Here is a 19,546-nt window from a genome sequence, read left to right on the forward strand (position 1 = left end):
GAGATAACATTGAAAAGCTGTCATATTTTGAATGTCCTTGAGTGTCAAGGTAAAAATTTTTTATTTAATTTTGGAAGCATTAGGGAGTATGAAGATGATGTAATTAGAGTTGTATGATTAATGTGATATGATTAACCAGGCAAGAGAAACAAGTCAATCAGGAATTTCCTCTGTCAGATAGAGGAACAAAAGTTTTGTCAGAAAATGTGGATTGAATATTGGTTTGGACATTGGACATTTAGCAGTGACCTCAGCCAAGTCATTTACCCTCTCTGAACTTGTTTCCTTACAAAATAGTGTGGTAAACAGAAACTAAGATGGCCCCCATTAGTCTCAACTTTTTCATGTCCCATCAGGATTACATTACATTACATGACAAAAGGACTGTGCAGATATAAATAATTAATTGGTTGACCTTAAAACAGGGAGATTATCCAGGTAGGCAAAACCTAATAACACAAGACCTTGAGAAGCAGAGTTTTCTCCCACTGGTTGCAAAAGACAAAGTCAGGGAGACTAGAAGCATGAAGGGGATTCAACACAAGGGCTCCTGCCACCAGCCTTAAAACAGGAAGCGACAATACTCCAAGAGGCTCTGTGAGTGGACGTGGCAGACTCCAAGTGGTCTTGTTAGGAGCGGAGAACAGCCCTGCCTTATAGCCAGCAGAGGTTCTGCCAGCAACCTGAAGATGCTTGGAGGAGGATTCTTTCCCAGAGTACAGCCCAGCCAACACTTTGTGAGATCTGAGTAGAAAACCCAGCCACACTCACCAAGATCTCTGACTTAAAGAACTATCAGCTAAGAAGTGGGTATTGCTTTTAAACCATTAGGTTTGTGGTGATTCGTTAGACAGCAATAGAAAACTAATACAGCAGGGATTCTAATATCTACTCTATTTTACGTGATTGTTGCGAGACTCAAAAAAATGTATATACATAAATATAATTTATAGCTGTTTTCCAGTTAACATGTCATTTCTCTCAACTCATCAAATAGGCTCAATTTCTTTATTTCTTTAAAGGTACCACAATTACAGGCTTGTTTTGTTTAGTTGTGGGTTGGGGGACTGAAATAAAGGGCACTAGTGCCTCCTTGGAGGGAGACTGAAGTGATAGAATGTGTGTGTGACTGTGTGTGTGTGTGTGTGTGCGCGCGCACACTGTGAATGTACAAATAAAGGAAGAAAGAAGTTATCAAAGGCAAAGGTTGATAAATGAAATAATGTAAAGATGAACTTGCAAAAGCATAGAATAAGTCTAGCACTAGCATGGAGTGTCACCTGAAAATCTGTGTGAGAGTAATTTATGCCACATGCAGCTTATGGACACAAGCAATTTACCAAAACCTATGTCCTTAAACATTTCTAGGTTTGTTTTGTGTCATTTGGATGCAGGGACGTTTGAAACTTTGCAGATTTGTTTTGTTATAGGCTAGGGGAACTTAAAATTATGCAAGTAATGGATGTTTCCTGAGACAAAACAATACAGAGCTGTATGAAGAAATAAAGCATATTTAAATTCTACTTTCTTGAGGAAACCATAAAACTGATTAGTGGGCATCCTTCCATACCTCTTTATATGCTCAAAGAAGTATAAAAGGTTTCCTTACTCTTAAAAACCTGGAGTCATATTGCACCTATTATGTATAACTTGTGTTTTTCATTTTACAGTGTACTGTGGGCATTTCTCCTAGACACTTTATACACGTATCACATTTTTCGTAACCAGGCATAGTACTCCAAGCTACTCATTCATAAAGTGCCAATTTTCACACTCCCTAGACATCACAGATGCAAATCCTTTCATTCTCTGCAACCACAGAGGAAAATGTTAACTTATTGTTATTTGTACTTTAAATACAAGATTGTATTTAAAAGGATTGAGCATCCTTTCATATGTGTAGTAATTGCTTAAATTTCCTCTTTTGATTGGTCTGTTCAGATCCCTTGCCTTTTCTTTATTGGAATGTTCATTTTACTGATTTATTAATAGTCTTTATGATCAATGATATGTTTTTCAAGGACTATGACATTTGTAGATGTTTATACTTTATGACTTTAAGGAATTCCTATGGAAGTTTTACATTTTTTTATGTATCTAAACTTGTCAATTTTTTGTTTTATGGCTCTTGACATTGTTATTGTGCCAAGAGATTTTTTATATAAATAACCCCCTGTGTTTTCTTCTAGTACTTTGTAGTTTTAAAAAATCTCAGGTTATTATTAGCAATATTATCCAGTCATCCTAACTCTATTTTTTTGAATAAATGAATACCACTTACATACTATATTTTTTACTCATTTATCTCTACCTATTTGGCTGTCTTTGTGGCAGTATTGCAATTACAATAGCTCTATAATATACGTACTATGGAGGAAAAGGCTCCTTCATTATTTTTGCTTGCATTTTCTTGGACACTAATTCTTATAGCGCACAAACGGCATTACTTTCTTACAATTCACACACCCCCACCCCAAAACTGTTGAAAAACGTATTAAATGCAGAGAGTAAACTGGATATACTTGACATCTTGTTTTTCCCTCTCATGACCTTTTAGTATTTTGATAAAGTCTTACAGTTTTCCTCATACAGGTTTGCTTACCTTCTTTTAGGTTTATTTCTAAGTATTTCATTATTTTCCATCAAGTCTTCTAATAGATTATTCCTCAAATAAAAGAAGTCTATTGAATTTTCATATATTTGTATTGTGTCTGGCTGCCTAACCAAATTCTGTTATTCATCAGCTTTGTATGTCATTCATGCCTTACCCCAGGTAACAATCACCTAAAAATAACAATTTTGCTCCTTTCTGTAAATATTTATACAGCTTATTTTTTCATACTATATATTAACTTCACCTACCAAAAAACTACTTTTTAATAGTTTGATAATACATTTTCAGCCAAAATATACAGACTGTATGTATAATAATAATAATAATTATTTTACCATTCTTGATGTTAGGGAAAATGAGATGTGTAGGTGAACTTCTGTTTTCAGCAGCTTCTTTCTTCTGGTTAACAGTTGAAATAAAACTGCTAAAAGTGGAAGTTTGACCTTTGGATCCTCTGTCCAAACCCTAAAAACAGAAAAGTTAACATTGCAGCATAATTCTCACTAGCTATATTTAAATTATTTTATCGCAGAAATCATAGACACTTATAACCGAGATTTTAATTTGATGATAGATATGATATATAAATAAAATATATAACACTGACTTACCTTTTCTAGGACCAAATTATTTTAAATATAAAATGAAAATGGTTGTATCATGCTACAAATTGATAAAGTTTGGAAATAGAAATATTAATGGTATCTTCCTTATAGGGTTACTGTGAGGTTTCACTGAGATAATGCATATAAAATCACTGGCACAGCTCCTCATACATCGTACATGCTCCATTCGTGTTAATGGCTCTTTTGACTTTGTATTTAGGTAACAGTATTTTTATGAGCACCACAAATATTATTTTCAATAGTTAACACACATATGATAGATACTTCATTGATTCATTGAAGGTTTTCTTGCCTTTTGATGCAACTTTAACAGTTTAGGTAAAAAGATAAACTTTTTAGAGTTCATTTCTTTTTAGGCACTGTGACTATACTTTGAGTGTACCAGGATTTAAAAAGGTAATGCTAACATAATAAAGGCCATAGATGAAAAACCCATAGCTAATGAGGAAAAAACTGAGAGCTTTTCCTCTATAGTCAAGAACAAGACAGGGATGTCCACTCTCACCATTGTTATTTAACATAGTACTGGAAGTTCTACCTACAGCAATCAGACCACAAAAAGAAGTAAAAGGCACCCAACTCAGCAAAGAAGTAAAACTTTCACCTTTTGCAGACGACATGACACTATACATAAAAAACATAAAACCAGGAAAAAACTGCTAGAACTGAAAAATTCAGTAAAGTTATAGGATACAAGATCAATATACAGAGATCTGTTACATTTCTCTACACCAATAATGAAGCAGCAGAAAGAGAAATTAAGGAATCAATCCCATTTACAATTATACCAAAAATAATAAGCTACCCAGGAACAAACCTAACCAAAGATATGAAAGCCTGTGCTCTGAAAAAACTGATGGAAGAAACTGAAGATGACACAAAGAAAGGGAAAGATAGTCTATGCCATGGACTGGAACAACAAACACCATTAAAATGTCTATACTACACAAAGCAGCCTACATATTTAATGCAATCCCTATCAAAATACCAATGGAATAGTAATAATACTGCTAGAACAAACAATCCTAAAATTCATACAGAAACACAAAAGACCCTGAATACCCAGAGCAATCTTGAGAAAAAGAAAAGCAAAGCTGGAGGCATCACAATTCCGGACTTCAAGTTATATTACAAGCCTATAATGATCAAGACAGTATGGATATTGGCACAAAAACATGCATATAGATCAATGGAACAGAACTGAGAACCCAGAAATGGACTCTCAACTCTAGAGTCAACTAACTTTCAGCAAAGCAGGAAAGAATATCCAATGGAAAAAAGATAGTCTCTTCAACAAATAGTGTTAGAAGAATTAGACAGTTAGACACAGATGAATGAAACTGGACCACTTTCTTACACTATACACAAAAATAAATTTGAAATGGATGAAAGATATAACTGTGAGGCAGGAATCCAGAAAAATCCTAGAGGAGAACACAGGCAGCAACGTATTTGGCCTCAGCAGCAACTTCTCACTACACACATCTCTCTCTCTCTCTTTTTTTTTTTTTTTAAGATTTTATTTATTTATTCATGAGAGACACAGAGAGGGAGAGAGAGAGAGGCAGAGACATAGGCAGAGGGAGAAGCAGGCTCCATGCAGGGAACCTGACATGGGACTCAATCCCGGGTCTCCAGGATCAGGCCCTCGGCTGAAGGCGGTGCTAAACCGCTGAGCCACCGGGGCTGCCCATCACTACACACATCTCTGGAAGCAAGGGAAACAAAAGCAAAAATGAACTACTGGAACTTCATCAAGATTAAAAGCTTCTGTACAGCAAGGAAACAATCAACAAAACTAAGAAGCAATCTATAGACTGGGAGAAGATATCTGCAAATGACATATCTGAAAAGGGTTAGTACCCAAATCTATCTATAAAGAACTCTTAAAACTCAACACCCCAAAAACGAATAATCCAACTAAAAATGGGCACAAGACATGAATAGACATTTTTCCAAAGGAGAGTACAGATGGCCAACAGACACATAAAAGATGTTCAACATCACTTATCATGAGGGAAATGCAAATCAAAACTACAACGGAGCTATTCCCTTACACCTGGTCAGAATGGCTAAAATCTACGAAACAAGAAACAAGGTGTTGGCGAGGATGTGGAAAAAGCGGAACCCTCTTGCACTGTTGGTGGGAATGCAAATTGGTGCAGCGACTCTGAAAAGCAGTATAGAAGTTCCTCAAAAAGTTAAACAGAACTACCCAATGATCCAGCAATTACACTACTAGGTATCTACCCAAAGAATACAAAAATACTAATTCAATTATGGAAAGAGCTTGAATGTCCACCGACTGATGAATGGATAAAGAAAACGTATACACACACACAGGAGTATTACTCAGCCATAAAGGAGTGAAATCTTGCCATTTGCAACAATGTAGATAGAGCTTGAGAGCATTATGCTAAGTGAAGCAAGTTAGAAAAAGACAAATACCACTGATTTCACTCATATGTGGAATTTTAGAAACAAAACAACTGAGCAAAGGGCAAAAAGAGAAGGAGGGGGGCAAACAAAGAAACAGACTCTTAACTATAGAGAACTAACTGACAGTTACCAGAAGGGAGATGGATGGGGGGATGGGTTGGGTTAAACAGGAGATGGGATTAAAAAAAAAAAAGATAATGCAAAGCACTTAGGGATCCTTAGGTGCATATAACAGCACAATCTTTCTATAGCACAGAATCTATCCATTAGCGTACTTTCCACAAAACAGTAACTGTATAGTCCATAACATGTAATTCATCTGTACTTTATAATTATAAGTAAAATATTATGAGGGCAATATTCAATTATGGAGCTACCTCAGGGTTTATTCCTAGCTCTAGATCTTTCTAGCTTATAGATGCTTAATAGAACATAACTACCTCCCTGATATTCACTCCTTTACTCTAAAGGTAATTTCTTTGCTTTCAGAATAGTTTCCTTTTCCTCTCCTCCTTCCTAATTCACTGAGTTCCATTTGCCTTTTCAGAATTAGCTCATATACCATGTAGCAAAAACATTCACGATTACCAAGGATTGTCTCTCCCACATTCCCGACTCTCTTATATATAACATGGGATCATCTGATTCATTTTCATAGGGCCACAAGTATAAATTTTGCTTGCCTACTGACTAGATTTAGGGTCAGTGAAGACTCATTAGTATTTATGTATTAGGATTAGTCTACATGAGCCAGTCTATTAGACATGTTGCCTAACTAAAATAATCTTCTAATAGATGTAATATATGAATCTGGTACCACAATCATAAACAGTATCATTTAGAGTCCTGTACAAAACCTACAACGTGATGAGTGGCTCAACAAATGCCTATAATATATAATTCACTTATTGACTACTTGCTATATAGGCATGGTGTTGTATTAAGTACCTTAATATACCATTCCTCTGAGATATGTATTTATACCTCACTATATGAATAAGGAAATTGAAGGACCAAGCCCAAGTTCACAGAGCTGGTAAGTGGGAATTCAAGCTCTGAATGACCCTGAAGTCTGTACCCTTAAATAACCATATATCAATCTCTCCATATAGTAGATATCACTATTAAGAGTTTATCCTGTGACAGTAGGTATGTTACACATATCAGACTGTTTACGCAACACTTTGTGGCTACTCTAGATTTTTACAGATATATGCTGAATGAAAATTCTATAGCTTTAGAAGCAATTCACGTAAGCAGAGGAAATCAACATAAGGAGAAAAACTTAAGTGTATTTTAAGGAAATTAGGTCCTAGCAATCTAGGAAAGACTCAACATTTTATTTTCCTCCTGCTTCTTCTACCCCTTCTCAATAAAAGAAGTTCCTAAAGAACATTGCTTAGTTCACTTGTGGATTCTCTGAATAATAAAAAATAACTAATTCAATCAACAAATCCATTTAACAGCCAATCAATTCTAATCGCTAACAGATTCCTGAGGAAAGAGAAAACTGGGGAATGCGATAATAAGACAGTGATATCCAGTATTTTTCTTGGTAAATTATAGCAATAAACTCAAATTCACAGAACAAGTATGTTGATTAGAAAAATAAAATCAGGGGGATCCCTGGGTGGCTCAGCGGTTTAGCGCCTGCCTTTGGCCCAGGGTGCGATCCTGGAGTCCCGGGATCGAGTCCCGCATCAGGCTTCTGGCGTGGAGCCTGCTTCTCCCTCCTCCTGTGTCTCTGCCTCTCTCTCTCTCTCTCTCTATGTATATCATAAATAAATAAATCTTAAAAAAGAAAAAGAAAATAAAAATAAACTATACATTTGAAAAAGTAAATCATTCCTTACTATAAATATGAGGATACTTAAAAATTTTGTTAACTACTAGGGCCATGTTTGCTTACTTGTATGTTTTGTTCTATAGAACATCTTAAATACTAGTGGGAACAAAAGCCAAATTTGATGAATTATATTTCATTTATACATAGTAATTAATAAAATAACCAATTTGTGAAATGAGATCAATGAATAGCCTCTCAGTAATGTAGCTTTGTCGACTTAGCTTTAAATATCTGCAATAATTTAATATACCAAGGGCAGTGTTGTTTTTTCATTGATAACTGTCAGAAACAGTTAACTGCTATCTAGGACTGAGCAACAACAGGATTTAGGGAGCAGTGTAGTTGAAACAGAGAATCAGATAGGGAGAATGGCCCAGTGAGATGAGACTGAAAGACAGGCAGAAACCACATCATGAAGCCCTCAAGCCATGGAGTAGAAATGATGTGCTAGAAGGAGAAAAGGGAAAAACCACTGAGGACTTCTAAGCAGGGTGTGACATGATCATATCTGTAACCTAGCAAAATTATTCTGTCAGCAGTGTAAGGAAGAGGCTAGAAGGAAGTAATACTAAAAGCTAAACCAGGCCTATCAGAGAACATAAAGTCTGAAGAACCAAGACAACAGGAATAAGGAATGAGGAGTCATGAAAGGCTGGGCCAAAGAAATGGCATGATATAACAGTTACTTCAGTTCCAAATGTGAAGCATAATAAGAATCACAAAATGTTTCTGTCAATTACAAAATAAATAACATATAATGCTTTATTTCAAAGTTCAAGAGAACAGGCACTCTTTGACACCTCATGATAAACAGGAGGGTGTATGTCTTAAGAATATGTAAAAACTCGAAAATTCTAGACTGGGTTTTATAAGAATATGATTTGTGAGTGACTGGAAAAGGAATCAATGCACACTAGGTAAAATCATGTTTCTTGTGCCAAAATAATGGATTTTTTCCTAATTGACAAGGTTATCATCATGCCACTGTCACATAGCAACTGTTATACAAAACTAATATAAAGACAGAACTGTGGGAAATATGGACACACTTCCTTTTATTATACTTTATTTTTCACAGATACTGCATTTTTACAAATTTAAGTTTTGTGGAAACCCTGGATCAAGAAATCTATCAGCACCACTTTTCCAGCAGCATTTACTTACTTTGGGTCTCTGTGTCACATTTTGATAATTCATGCAATATTTCAAACTTTTTCATTATTATTATTATTATTATTATTATGATCTGCAATCAATGATCTTTGATGTTACTATTGTAATCGTTTCCACAAATCACACCCATATAAGATGGCAAACTTGATCAAGTGTGTGTGTTCTGACTGCTTCATGACCAGCTGTTCTCCCATCTCTCCCCCTCTCCCACTTCCCTACTCCCTGAGTCACAACAATATTGAAATTAGACCAACTAAAAACCCTACAATGGCCTCTAAAGTATTCAAATGAAGGCAAGAGTTGCATACTCTCACTTTATATCAAAAGCTAGAAGTGATTCAGCTTAGGGAAGAAGATATGATGATGTATGAAATGTGTGAAAATTAGGCCTCTTGCTCCAAACAGCCAAGTTGTGAATACAAAGGAAAAGTAGTTCTTGAAGGAAATTAAAAGTGTTACTCCAGTGAACACACAAATTATAAGAAAACAAAATAGCCTTATTGCTAATACAGAGAAAGTTTTAGTGGTCCACATAGAGGATCAAACCAGCCACAACATTTCCCTTAAGACAAAACCTAATCCAGAGCAAGACTCTAACTCTCTGAAATTCTATGAAGGCTGCGAGAAGTGCGGAAGCTACAGAAAAGTTGGAAGCCAGCAGAAGGTGCTTCATGAGGTGTAAAGAGAGGAGCCATCTCCATAACATAAATGTGCAAGGGAAGCAGCAAATGCTGATATAGAAGCTGTAGCAAGTTATCCAGATTTAGCTAATTCATGAAGCCAGCTGCACTAAACAAGTTTTTCAGTGTAGACAAAATAGCCTATTGGAAGAAGATTCACGTAAACTATAAAACTTTCATAGATAGAGGAAGTTAATAAATACCTGGTTTCAAAAGACAGGCTGATTCCCTTTCTAGGGGCTAATGCAGATGGTGATTCTAAATTGAAGCCAATGCTCACTGGCCATTCCAAAAACACTAGAGCCCTTAAATATTATGCTAGATCTATTCTGCTTGTACTCTTAATAGTGGAATAATAAAGCCTGGGTGACGGCACATCTGTTTACAACATGGTTTACTGAGTATTTTAAGTCTGCTGTTGAGACCTACTGCTCAGAAAAAAGATGTCTTTCTAAATATTACTGCTACTGACAATGCACCTGGTCACCTGGGAACGCTGATGGAGATGTACAATGAACTGAATGCTGTTTTCATACCGCTAACACAACATCCATTCTGTAGCTCATGGATCAAGGAGTCATTTTGACTTCTAAGTCATATTTAAAAAATACATTTCATAAGGATGTAGCTGCCCTAGATAGGAATTCCTTTGATGGATCTGGGCAAAGTCAAATGAAAACCTTCTAGAATAAAAACCTTCTGGAAAGGATTCACCATTCTACATGACATTAAGAACATCTGTGACTCAGGGGAAGAGGTCAAAATATCAATATTCACAGGTGTTTGGAAGAAGTGGATTCCAACCCTCATGAATGACTTTTAAGGGGTTCAAGATTACTGTGGAGAAGTTACTGCTAATGTGGTAGGAATAGCAAGAAAACCGATTTAGAAGTGGAGCCTAAGATGTGCCTGAACTGCTGCAATTTCAGGATAAAACTTCAACAGATGAGGAGTTGCTTCTTATGGATGAGCAAAGAAAGTGGTTTCTTGAGATGAAATCTAGTCCTGGTAAAGACTGTTGAAATGTCAACATAAACTTAGTCGATAAAACAGAGGCAGGGTTTGAGACAATTGTCTTCAATTTGGAAAGAAGTACTATTGTGGATATAATGCTATCAAACAACATCACATGCTACAGAGTAATCATTTGTGAAAGGAAGAGTCAATTGATACAGCAAATTTCATTGTCTTATTTTAAGAAACTGCCATAGCCACCCCAACCTTCACCAATCACCACCCTGATCAGTCAGCAATCAACATCAAGGCAAAGCCCTCCACTAGCAAAAAACAAAACAAAACAAAACAAAAATTATGACTTACTGAATCCTCCGATGATGGTTAGCATTTTTTAAGCAATAAAGCATTTTTAAATTAAGGTATGTATATTTTTCTCAAGATATTATGCTTTTATATACTTAATAAGCTACAGTATAGTACCAACATAATTTTATATGTATTGGGAAATGAAAAAAATTTCATTTGACTCACTTAACTGTGACACTTGCTTTATCGCAGTGGTCTGGAATTGAACCTGGAGTATCTCTGAGGCATGTATGATATGAGCTGACAAAGAAGATAAAGAATCAATAGCCAAAGAGATGTGCAATCCAAGAAAAGGTGATGTGTTACAAATGAAGGGAGGATCAAGTTTCAAGAGAAGTGGGTGGATGATGTTAAAGAATGGAGACTGGTTAGGTCTAAAATGTGCCTACTAGAATGACCAACTGTGAAATCTTGTGGACACTGGAGACAACAGATTCAGTAGAATGCTGGTGGCAGAAACTATATGAACTGGACTAGTGAATGACTGGGAAATTAGGAAATGTAGGCAAAGAGCAAGGATTGCTCTGTCCAGAAGTTTTACAGAAGAGGAGAAAGGCTAAATGGCTGGAAGGGGACAAAGGTTTGAGGGAAGGTAACACTGAGCATATTTCATGGCTGCCAAATCCAATGTTTGCTTCTGTGGTCCCCACAGCATTACTGCTATTCTTTGTGCAGGAATGGCCACAGATGGGAGCAGAGATAGGCACTCAACCAGAAGGCAGCCATCTGTAGCCTGGGTGGCCACATATTAGGTGGCCTGGCATAAAGAGCATTGATGCTTTCTAGTATGTAATCAGAAAGAGGTCTTTCCAGATTTTAGATGAAGGAATATGGAAACGAGTGCCTGCCCAAGAGTGAGAGAACAGCCAATCTCTGTTCCAGTTTGCTCTCCGGTTCTGATCTATGTGTGTGTGTATCATTCCAATAAACCCCCCTTTTCCTAAGGGAGGCATATATGGGCTGGCTTTCTGTTCCTTGTATTAAAAAACAAAAACCTTACAAGACAATGGGGGAAAATCCTTGGTCTAGTAAGTTTTTTAAGATGGTTATGTTCCCAATACTTTATATTTGAAATGACATGGAACAAATCATGTACAATTTCAGAGGCTGACAGCACACTACAGATGATTAATAAAAGCAAACTTGCAAATCTGCCGTTGCCCCAGACTAGCTCATAGAAGAGAAATCTTACACATAACCTAATACTTTCACAAGAGAAAAACAGGGCAGCATTGTTTGGCCATGGTAAACTAAAAAATAGAGAATGAACTCAAGAAGCTATTGGGTACTGACATCAAACATCAGACTAAATTGAAGGTTAGAGAACATTACTGAGTCTTCTAAGAATTGGATCTACCACAGTTTATTACATCTGGTTTCCTGAGGAGTTTTGGAAATGCAATCTATGAGTTCTACAGCAGAAGAACACTAAGGATGAAGCCCTGGAATGTGGCCAGCCTACAAGCAGTGGGCTGGATATGCTGAAGAATAGAGAGTAGCAGGATACCAAACCAGCTGTTACAGATTGAGGATAAGCACAAATAGAGAACACGGGTTAAAAAAAATCAAGAATTCATTGAAGAAAAAAAAAAAACCCTCAAAAATATTTAAACCTGGCATAATAAATAATAGACTTGACTCTCTAGGCAAAGGTTCAACAAATAGCAGAAAAATGTTCATGTACTAATTATGTAACTAATCAAAGATCATATTTCACAAGTACTAAAATGGACCTCAGTGGTCTGACTATTCATAATCATAAATAATTTCAAAAAATATAGACAAATACTTAGATTATGTTCTGCTATTGTTAACATATAATATTACCAATCTTATTTTAAATTTTAATACAAACTTCTATTTCCAACCTTTACTAAGGATCAAACTACACCTGAGTTATATTTCTGATTTATCATATTTTTAAAAAGACTTTATTTGGGGCACTTGGGTGGCTCAATGGTTGAGCATCTGCCTTTGGCTCAGGTCGTGATCCCACTGTCCTGGGATAGAGTCCCACATCAGGCTCCCTACAGGGAGCCAGCTTCTCCCTCTGCCTATGTCTCTGCCTTTCTGTGTCTTTCATGAACAAATAGAACCTTAAAAATATGTATTTTATTTATTTATTTATTTATTTATTTATTTATTTATTTATTTATTTGAGAGAGAGTATAAGCAAGGCAGAGGGAGAGGGGGAGGGAGAAGCAGACTCCTCACTGAGCAGGGAGCCTGATGGGGGCTCAATCCCAGGACCCTGGGATGATGACCCAAGTGGAAGGCAGATGCCTTCTCGACTAAGCCGAGCCTCCCAGGCGCCCCTTTATCATATTTTTCACCAGGTGCTAGTAAGACAGCTATTCATGGTTTTCTGTGATAACTTTTGTACTGGATACCAAGTTCCATCATATTCAGGATTCTGGTAAAATTTACCTTGCTTATCCTCTATCCCCCAAAAGCTGCTGCAGAAGATACAACATTTCTGTTCACATTCTAAACCAATCACTGATAAAAGAATACGTTGGCTCTCTCTGTTCCATCATGAAACACATTTTAAGACCATAATATCTCACTATCTTAGAGTTTTTGAATTAAAATATTTTAAATTGAATTCTTATATCTACAAAATTAATTATTCATAACATGTTTTAAATTACTAGTTTTGTGAACAAGCTGGGAAATGTTTGCATTTTAAACCATATCAAGTAAAAATTAATATTACATTCCAGCTATTTAGAAGGTCAATTGGCAGAAGTTTTACTTACTGAAGAGACAAATACTACAAATATATAGATAGGTGGACTCTGCATAGAGCTCTGTGATGAGGTCAGCTCTGGATGCAAAGCTGTCACCGGGATCCAGTTAACAGGACATGTTAAATTGTGTTTAGTATCTTCTGAGAGGTACATAAAGTATTTTAGAAAACGCTCCATACAATAAATAATGATTAGGCATTCTAAAATGTTCAGTAACACTTGGTTGGTTGGAAAATACACTTATGTAGAATACTGGTCATCAATAATGCCCAATAAAAAGCAAACAAAGAAAATTCAACATATGTTACGGTAGTGGCTCTCAAACTTTCTGGTCTCAGGATCCCTTTACACTCTTAAAAATTATTGCATGTATTAATTCCTTTTAAGATAACAATAAACCCATTTATGGAAAATATATTTTCTCAAACAACAAAAAAATCTTAGTGAGAAGAATGGCATTTACATTTTGCAAATCAATTTTTTAACATCTGACTTCACAGAAGACAACTGGATCCTTCTATCTGCTTCTGTGTTCAATTTGTTGCAATACCAAATCACGGTATCCTTTAGTAAACTACACTCTACACCCAGGAGAATGAGTAGCAATAAGACAAGACAAATGACATCTTCATATCATAAAAGTAGTTTCGACCTCATGGACCTCTGTAAGGATGTGGAAGACAACACTTTGAGGACTGCTACAATAGGGATAAACAATAATTAAAACTACAAATGAATTAAAGATATCTTGGGAGGACAAGAGGAGATCATCTAGATCTACACTGTCTAATATGCCATTTGCTAGAGGGGGCTATGCAGCACTTGTAATGTGCTAATCCAAACAGATATTTAGTAAGTGTAAAATACACAATTTTCAAAGGCTTTGTATGAAAAAAAAAAAAAGAGGTAAAGTATATCAACCAGTGTCTATATTGATTAAATACTGAAATGATAAATTTCCAGATATGTTGGGCTAAATAAAATATATTATTAAAAGTAACTTTACCTCCTTTTTCATTCTTTTTGATGTAGCTATTAGAAAATTTTAAATTACATATGTGGTTCGCATTGTATTTCTCCTGGACAGAGCTCATCTAGACAGATGAAAACATATTTTCCTACATTAGATCCAATATAGCATACAAACTTAGGAAAAAGAAGAGAATTATTCTGATTCAGAATATCCCCACATAATTTTTGGAAGAAGGGATTTGCTGGAAAGGTAGTGAATTTAAATATGGTATAAAATACTCCACAGACAAAGCATAAGAGATCTCTAAATGAATAAAAACTGAGTTTCTTGCTTTGGTAATCTCTGATATGGATATAGGGACAATAGCAGTCTATACTTTGGGGCATACCTCACCAAATTTATTTTTCAAGTCTAAAGATAAATATTTCAGCAACAGGCTAAGTACTCCTAATATAATGCATAATGCATGTATCATTCAGTATCAACGAATCCAGAGACTACCTATAATGCACAGAAAAAGTACAGAGAGTAGCTTCCTATGATACTGAGTGAAGGCTAGTGTGTCAAAAGACAGATGAAAAAAAAAGTACATTTATATGTTTTAAGTTAAAATAAAAAAATATTTAAGATAGTCTGCTTTACCAACTTTTTATAGAAACTGACCAAGTAGGGTCATGTCAGATGAGAGGGCTCAATTATATTTAGTTTACAAAGGGGACTATTTTAGGCCCTGTTACTGGGTAAAGATACTTTTTCTTTTTTGTATGTTTTTTCACAGTTCCCTATTAGGGTGCTGGGTTTTAAAATCAGAAGTGCTAACTTTGCTGGACAGCCTTCTATTAAGATGTGAAAAGTTAGCTATTTGCAAGGGGTGAACTTCCCTCTCAGACTAAGTAGCACCAGTCCAAGTGGAATTACTTTTCTTTAAGTGATATAAATCACCTCTTTCAAAGGAGACTAGGAAATAAGGATGTGGATTCTGAAACAAAATTTCCACACCAAGAAAGTTACAATGCAATTAATCTTACAAAGAACTGAAAACTTTATACAAAAGAAATGTTAGTCGGAAGCTCAGAAAATTCAGTGTTCACTCATCAAGAAGGCAAGGTGGCATGGGGGAGAGTCTATTCATTTATTTTACAACCTCGGAAAAGAAAAAAATTGCAGCAATAGATTATCATTATATAGTAAAATACTACTTTAAAAATGTATGATTTGATGCAATCACAATTCCTCAACCAATCTGCTGTTCTTTAATAAAAACATGTGGATCAAAACCAAGTTATTTTGAAATAGAGCTTTCTTTAATGACTAGGCTCAGACTTCCGACAGACTTTTCAATTCAGTTGAATTAGTAACATTTCAGTAATTTCTATGTTTAAAAGGCATATTCATTTACTATAATCATTCCCCAAAACATGTTTTTTGACTGCTTACCAAAATGTTACTAAGTTACAAATACCAACTTAGGAACAACTAGTTACTCATGTAAGGCTTACTAGTCTAACCTTTTTGCAATGCAAGAAGGAATCCTTCACCCACAGAGTAAACTTATATTAGAAACAAAACAAAACAAAAACAGTAGAAAAAGTAGGGAAATCAAAGCTTCCCAGAGTTTTCTCAGCTCCACCCACTTCCTTATTTGTCTTCTGTTGATCTTTCCCTACTCTTGTCTTCCTCAACTCAAACAAAAAATAAGCAAGTTAATTTCCAAACTCTATGCCAAAATAAGCTGCTACTCTGGCAACACTAGTTCTACCCTTTTGAAGCTATTTGTTTTCCTCTTCAAAAAGAAATGTATATGACCCCAGGCATACACCAGCCCCAAAGAGTTCAGAGAATGCATGATGTCCTCTAATTCAGTGTGTGTATGTGTGTGCGCGCCACAGTGGAAAAGGAAGATGGGGGTGGTACAGGGCTGGAGGCTTGATATAGAACAGTAGGAAGGAAAGTACCAAAGCCACAGGACAGAATTAGAAAGGGCTGGCTGGCTTACAAACAGATTTCCAGCTACAGAGGTTGGTTTGAAGATAACAATATCATCATCCAACATTTATTGAGTGCTCACTATGTCAAGTGCTCACTATGTCCTAAAAAATGCCTATGTATATTAATTTAATCTTCTCACTATGGTTCAGTATCTTACAGGGTACTCTTGGAGGTTCCCCGGTTCATAACTTACAATGACCACTTTTCTCCAATTGTTACATAGAGTCAAATTACTTGTGTCCTAACATCCTGAATTAGTTACAGTTGAGAGAATAAGCAGGCAACTACATAATGGCCATGCAGTTAAAAAAAATTGACAGATTTTACAACCCACTCAAAATTAGAGACACCCTGGATATGTATTAATATAGCTATCACCCTCCTTTTTGTGTCTTAAAACTCTGATTATTTTTCTTTAAAGAGATCGTTTTATTTTACATAGAAAATTCTTTCATTCATACCATTAAAACTGACACTATCAGATATCCTAGAACACACTTTCTCCTCCATAATAGTTCTATCTCTGGTAACAAAATTTTGAACAAACTTGTCACTGGACCACATCCTCTTCTCAAAAATAACAAATATTGCTTTAGGTGCAGGCTCTTTGAACCACATTGCCCTGACCATAGATACGGTATATAGAAAGAACATGGGTTTCTGAGTCAGAAACATATCCATTTTAAACCAAATTTTTCTCCTTACTAGCCATTTACCCTTCAGCAAGTAACAGGTAATCTCTGTGACTCTTGGATTCCTTTTCTGTGACATGAGAATAGCTTCCACACCATCACAGCGGTTGTGATTGTTTTTGATTGCAATCTAAGCAAGAGATATAGGGAAGATGCTTAGCATACAGTAGGTACTCAAATACTAGCTTGTATGTTACTTATATATATTTAACATATACATATAGGATGTATTTTTATAACATCTGTGGTTTATTAAATTGCCTAAAACACCTACGGCATCACAGCCTTCACTCTTTCCCGTCTCACCTCTTATTTAAAACACAATGGACAAAGGGCACAAGAGTCTTCATATATAAGATCGTTCCAGCTGAGTGAAGTAAGTCAATCGGAGAAGGACAAACATTATATGTTCTCATTCATTTGGGGAATATAAATAACAGTGAAAGGGAATATAAGGGAAGGGAGAAGAAATGTGTGGGAAATATCAGAAAGGGAGACAGAACATAAAGACTGCTAACTCTGGGAAACGAACTAGGGGTGGTGGAAGGGGAGGAGGGCGGGGGGTGGGGGTGAATGGGTGACGGGCACTGGGGGTTATTCTGTATGTTGGTAAATTGAACACCAATAAAAAATAAATTAAAAAAAAAAGATCGTTCCAAATGCCTACATGATCAGTGTTTATGTGAGTTCACACACACATATGTGTACTTGGAATGCTGTTGGCTGGATTGCCTTTTGATGTAAACATTTTTCTCTGAGAGAATTTGTCTGGAAACTATAGAATCTTTTTCCGTATCAATCTTCCTTCTTTTCTATTCTGTTCTCTAATAAGGTTCCACATCACATGGGTTCTTCCATCTCTTTCCATTATCACATGGCCACCACCTGAGTGGACGCACCTGTCACCTTGGGTACCAACTTCAAAGCTCAAAGCTCCTTCCTTTGTGCCCTTCCTCCTCCCCCTCCAGGCCAACTACCGCTAATCACTACTGTGGATTTCATTATGTCATTCCTTTATTTTAAGCAACTCCAGGGGCTTCCCAGTAACCATAGGAAAAAAAAAAAAAGTCCATACTTCTGTGCCTAGTGATCTGGCTCCAGCCCCCATGCAATCTTACTTACCTCCCACAAGTTCCCAGCACGCTTCCATTGGGCTCACTGTATTACTCCCTAATGCTTTTCCTTAAGCCTTGTTCATGTTGTTTTCCCCACTGGATCACTTACCCCACTTTCTTTTGTCCATCCAAATCCTATCATCCTCCAATGGCCAGCTGGCTTAAATAATTACCTTTACTTGAAGGCCTTTCTTCATAGTTCTGCACACAATGGTTTCCTTTCTCTGGTCTCCTAGAGTGCAAATTGTTTCTACAGCTCATTGTGACTTGCTTTCCTTTGTTATGCTTTCATGTGTTAGCCCTGCCTCCTCTGAGGCTGGAATTCTCTTAAACCATGTTTTTGTGTTTTCTGTAGCATCCAGTCCAAAGCTAAACATAACAGATGTTCAATAATGTTTTGGCTAGTGGCTTCACCAAGCCCATGTATACACACCTGACACAACGTATATGAACTTCTCATGCTCGCTACTTCCTATCAAATCCTCTCCGCAAACTTTATGCTTGCCTTCAAAACCTCCTCCTCCTCAGCTTCTGTTCCACCTCCTTGACAAGTCTTCTGACCTTCGTTGTGGGCAAACTTCCCTTTGAAATCCTAAATTGATTTTCTCCATTTTCCTTCACCTTCCTGACTTAATTAAATCTGGCTCTTGCTTGAACCCATTTCATTCCTTGCTAACCTATCCTGTGGAGAACCTCCTCCCTCTTCTTGTTCACCTGGTTTAAATGCTGAAGTAGACAAACTCATCCTCACTTGCCACTATTATTTCTTTTCTTTTTTAAAGATTTTATTTATTTATTTTATTTGAGAGAGAGAGCACGAGCCCTCGCTCATGCCAGGGGAGAGAGAGAGGGTGACAGAGAATCTTAAGCAGAGTCAGCACTGAATGTAGAGCCCCATGCAGGGCTCGAGCTCACAACCCTGAGCCGAAACCAAGAGTCAAACACTTAACCAACTGAGCCATCCAGCCACTATTATTTCTACTCTTCCTTTGACCATTTTCTTCTTCCTTATTCACCATTATTCCCCTAACTTTTGGATTATATCAGTAACTAATTTACAATATTCTCCTCCGCTCTCTCAACCTCAGTAGATTCAATGTTCATACCACCATCCCTTTGTAGCCAAGTCCTGCTTCTAATTCCTCAACTCTCTGGACTTGCATCACCTCTCCACAGCAACAAGGCCAAACCATGCACCCTGATGGTTTTCTGAGGTCTCTATCTTGAGCCTCTTGAGGATCTCTTAACTAGAACTGCTAGAACCACCATTTCTCTCCATTCCCCCACCCCTTTGATTTCTGATGTGCCTTTCACTTAATCCATACT

At 36.5% G+C, this 19,546-nt stretch overlaps 1 protein-coding gene across 6 annotated transcripts in view; it reads right to left on the bottom strand.

Annotated features, from left to right (window-relative positions):
* The window catches only part of HECTD2 (HECT domain E3 ubiquitin protein ligase 2), a 70,202-nt gene that overhangs the window by 47,746 nt on the left and 2,910 nt on the right, over positions 1-19,546 (bottom strand). For all 6 annotated transcript variants that reach the window (XR_013368231.1, XR_013368233.1, XR_013368232.1 and 3 more), the window contains exon 2: positions 2,950-3,079. Coding sequence is in view for 2 of the 6 variants with exons in the window: in XM_077878419.1 (XP_077734545.1) it covers positions 2,950-3,079 (130 nt within the window). In the remaining 4 variants the exon portion in view is untranslated. The remainder of the gene's footprint in view (positions 1-2,949; positions 3,080-19,546) is intronic.

This window comes from Canis aureus, chromosome 29 (assembly GCF_053574225.1).
Source record: "Canis aureus isolate CA01 chromosome 29, VMU_Caureus_v.1.0, whole genome shotgun sequence".
In the NCBI taxonomy this organism is placed as follows: Eukaryota; Metazoa; Chordata; class Mammalia; order Carnivora; family Canidae; genus Canis; species Canis aureus.